The 3,711-nt window shown below is 42.0% G+C and overlaps 1 protein-coding gene across 4 annotated transcripts in view; it reads left to right on the top strand.

Annotated features, from left to right (window-relative positions):
• The window catches only part of wdr59 (WD repeat domain 59), a 23,361-nt gene extending 19,720 nt beyond the window's left edge, over positions 1–3,641 (top strand). The window contains exons 23-26 of one of the 4 annotated variants that reach the window (XM_025055420.1): positions 1,551–1,701; positions 2,874–2,955; positions 3,043–3,163; positions 3,348–3,641. In XM_025055420.1, coding sequence (XP_024911188.1) covers positions 1,551–1,701; positions 2,874–2,955; positions 3,043–3,163; positions 3,348–3,504 — 511 coding nt within the window. In that variant the 3' untranslated portion in view covers positions 3,505–3,641. Of the gene's footprint in view, positions 1–1,550; positions 1,702–2,873; positions 2,956–3,042; positions 3,164–3,347 lie in introns of those variants that run through there. The other 3 variants (XM_025055421.1, XM_017032711.2, XM_025055422.1) reach the window with 3 other exon arrangements.
• The last annotated feature ends 70 nt before the right edge of the window (positions 3,642–3,711 follow it).

Here is a 3,711-nt window from a genome sequence, read left to right on the forward strand (position 1 = left end):
TCTGCGTTCGATCCCCCCAAAAGAACTGCATACCTAATGGCGCCTCCTCTAGCAGCCTGTGTGGGTCTCAAAGTCTCATAATGACTCATAAAAACGTAATGATGTGATCCTTTACGTAGAAGTCAGTACGGTATCATCAATAAAAGACTTCAATGTTGTAAATGTCTTCTATACACAGTCACACGGTTGACTTCTGTTTGTGGTACGAATAGTCTACTGTCCTAACACATCTGCCTTACATGCAGAAGGTTCTGCGTTCGATCCCCCCAAAAGAACTGCATACCTAATGGCGCCTCCTCTAGCAGCCTGTGTGGCTCTCAAAGTCTCATAATGACTCACAAAACGTAATGATGTGATCCTGTATGTAGAAGTCAGTACGGTGTCATCAATAAAACACTTAAATGTTGTAAATGTCTTCAGTACACAGTCACACGGTTGACTTCTGTTTTGTGGAACATAGGTATGGGCGTTGGCATCTGCAGCATCTAGTCAGGACCTGAGTCCGGATTCAGACCCGGACAAAGACACTCCGTGGGCCAGACATCCGTTTGGACGCCACTTGCTGGAGACTCTGTGAGCAGTTTCTTTGTTTACAAAAGTGTTTTCTTTTAGGTACAGGACATTAATTAGAACAGGGGTCAGCAACCTGTGGCTCCGGGGCCGCATGTGGCTCTTTTAATCCCTCTCCTGTGGCCACCTGTGGCTTTGGAAAATTTGAATGCTCCTTTTTTTTTTAATGTCCACCAGAAACGTAACAAACAAATCTGTGTCCACACCTTTGTCGTGCTCCGTGTCCTCTCGCACTGACAACGTAGCGTCTCCTTGCTGCTGCTACTGCTGCTGCTGCTGCTACTGCTGCTCTCTCTCTCTAGCTTCTTCTACTTCTGCTTCCTTACTAAAATACACACAACGATTGATACCCAGGTGACCAAGGCGCCCCCCAGGCTCCCAAGCTTCTTCTACTTCTGCGTCCCATTACTCCGACCTACTGCCACTACACTGCGATGAGTAGTTAATTAAAATATGTTTGATTTGAAGGTAAAGTTTACAAAAGTTTTTTGGAGGACTCCAATAGACGTTCAGTATTTTTGTTTGCAAGTAATCAAACCTCTTTTAAATTCAAAATGTTTGTCCCATTCGGAAATGGGTTATTTGTTACTTTATACATCTTCTTTTCCTTTTGGCTTTTCCCTTTTTTTTCAGGGGTTTTGATTGCCACAGCAATCGTTGTTTTCCATTTCACCCCATTCTCTGCTTCTTCTACTTACCTTAACATCAAATGTCAAAAGGGTTTTGTGTCTCCCGGTGTGTTTTCTTTTTTCCGTGATAAACGGTCCAAATGGCTCTTTGAGTGGTTAGGGTTGCCGACTCCTCATTTTCACAATAGACAGGCTCAATACGATAACATCATGCCTGCCCTGGTCTACCTCACCTTGTCGTTTTGCACTAATGTCTTACTATATTACTTTTTCACACCAACATATTTAAACTGAACTTGAACCTTGAACCTTTGAGACTTGTTTTTACACACTGTTTCTTGTTTCTTTCAGCCTGGACCACTACAGTCACATGAGTGACATTCAGACTCTGGCCATGCTGTGCAGTGTGTTCAGAACTCAGGCTCCAGCTCCAGGCTTTCATTCTTTCTATGGACACCAGCAATCACGCTCATCTATGTTCCCCCCGCATCAGTCTCGATATGTGAGTCTCTGTTTCCTTGGAATTCCATACGTCATTTCAAGACAAAAGCCGAGTCAGTAATCTTAGGGGGGTAGTGGTGGCTTGGTGGTTAAAGAAGCGGATTTGGGTCTGGAAGGTTTCAGGTTCAAGTCGATTCCGTCCTTCTTCTCTGGGCAGCAAATGCAGAGCAGTGTGAAAAAGTTCCAGAATAGTTTTGTCAAATTCCAGTTTTCTTACTTTTAGCGATTGCTAAGTTTTGTATTTATTAACACAATAACTAATTCAATTTTTTTTTTTTTTTTGGCCTTATTCTGTTATATCGGGGCTGTTGTCATCCACTGGTCAATGTGGAATTTTTTCAATTACCTCATGCACAATTTGCATACAGCACAGACCGTGAGAGAAAGAATCTCGAGGAAATTCCGTTTGCACCAAAAACAGAACATTCCGTTTTTCTCAAGAACGGCTCTGTTTTCCTGAGCCTTAAATAACATTTTTGTTTAAATTTAAGCAACTTGAAGATACTTTTTTTTTTCTCAATAACTTCTATTAATTAGTAGTAAATTTCATTTCTTTGTTTGTGTAGTAAGAAAAAAAATGTAGGGACGTGCTTTGGAGGCAAAAGCGAGCTATTTACTTTTCAAATAGTGGGGCAGGCCGTCCTGACTGGAGGGTGGGAAGCAGGGGTGAGGGAGAGGGCGGGCGTCATAGGCTTCGAATTGAATATGGCACACTGGACAAAAGTGTAACGGTAAACAAGCCTCCAGTCACTAGGTGGCAGCAACTCATACAGTGGTTTGTACAGATTAAAAAAAATACATATTATCAGGTTCTCAGTAGTATTTAAACTCGGGGGGGGCATGACAGAAAATAATTACTAAATAAATAACATGCATTTCAAAAGGATATTTTCCAGCTTTTCTCTAACATGTAAGAAACATTAAAACACACATACATTTCAAAAGCATATTTTCCAGCTTTTCTCTAACATGTAAATAAAGAAACCCTTTAAAAAGAGAAGGGAGCCGTTTTCCCTTTCCTCCTGTGGTATCCTTTTAACCTTTGTTCACTTTACCACATACTATGTGGTGTCTGAGATGCTAATGCTAGTACATTCAATTAGCAAAACTCTACTACCAGGAAGGGAATAAAACAATTTAAAAAAACGATTTGTATGTATGCTTTTGTCTCAGTCCAGTTATACAACCAGCTCTGTCATTTTGGGCTCCTGCTCCAGTACGTCTGACTCCATCTCCTCAGCCACCTGGAACCAAAGTAAGCCTTGCTAAACCAGTCGCATGCTAAACCACCTCGATATTACGTGCACACGGGTGTTTTATACTGACTCTTTGTCATTGTTAGGTAGAGACCCCGAGCACACGACGCCTTTGGTAGAATCCTCCCCTGAGGACTTCCACAATGTTCACGCGGGTTACGCTGATCCACGGGAACGGGAGCGAGAACAGCACGACATGAACAAGAGGTGAGGTTTTCCCACACACAATACGCGGTACAATAGCAGAGCTATGACCAAAGTATCCCTTTGTTTTGTACTGTAGAAGAACAACAACTTCTTGTGTTTAAATTCAATAAACTTCGCGGACAAGTCTGAGTATTAGGACAAATGGAATTTTTCTAATCTGTTTCTTAATCTACGCACCGGTCAGACTTCTAGACCCGGCCAACACACTGCAGTTTGATGACTTCAAGAAGTGCTATGGTGAAATTCTGTACCGCTGGGGTCTGAGAGAGAGACGATCTGATGTCCTGAAGTTCACCTCTAGTCCTCCAGAACCTCACAAAGGCATTGGTACGTTCCTCTAGTAAAAATCAACCTCTGATGATTTGAGTCTGGTGTATTCTTAGAAGTGACTGTGTAGTCAAATCAAATCAAATGCTAGTTTCAAGACAGTTAACAGTAGCTTAGCAATATCATTACCTCTGTGTCTCAAGAAAAGGAGAAGTTCTGGAATGAGCTGGATTGGATGATAGAGAGTATCCCCAAGTTGATGAGTCACACAATGAAGATTT

This window comes from Cynoglossus semilaevis, chromosome 5, assembly GCF_000523025.1.
Source record: "Cynoglossus semilaevis isolate Cse_v1.0 chromosome 5, Cse_v1.0, whole genome shotgun sequence".
Lineage (NCBI taxonomy): Eukaryota > Metazoa > Chordata > Actinopteri > Pleuronectiformes > Cynoglossidae > Cynoglossus > Cynoglossus semilaevis.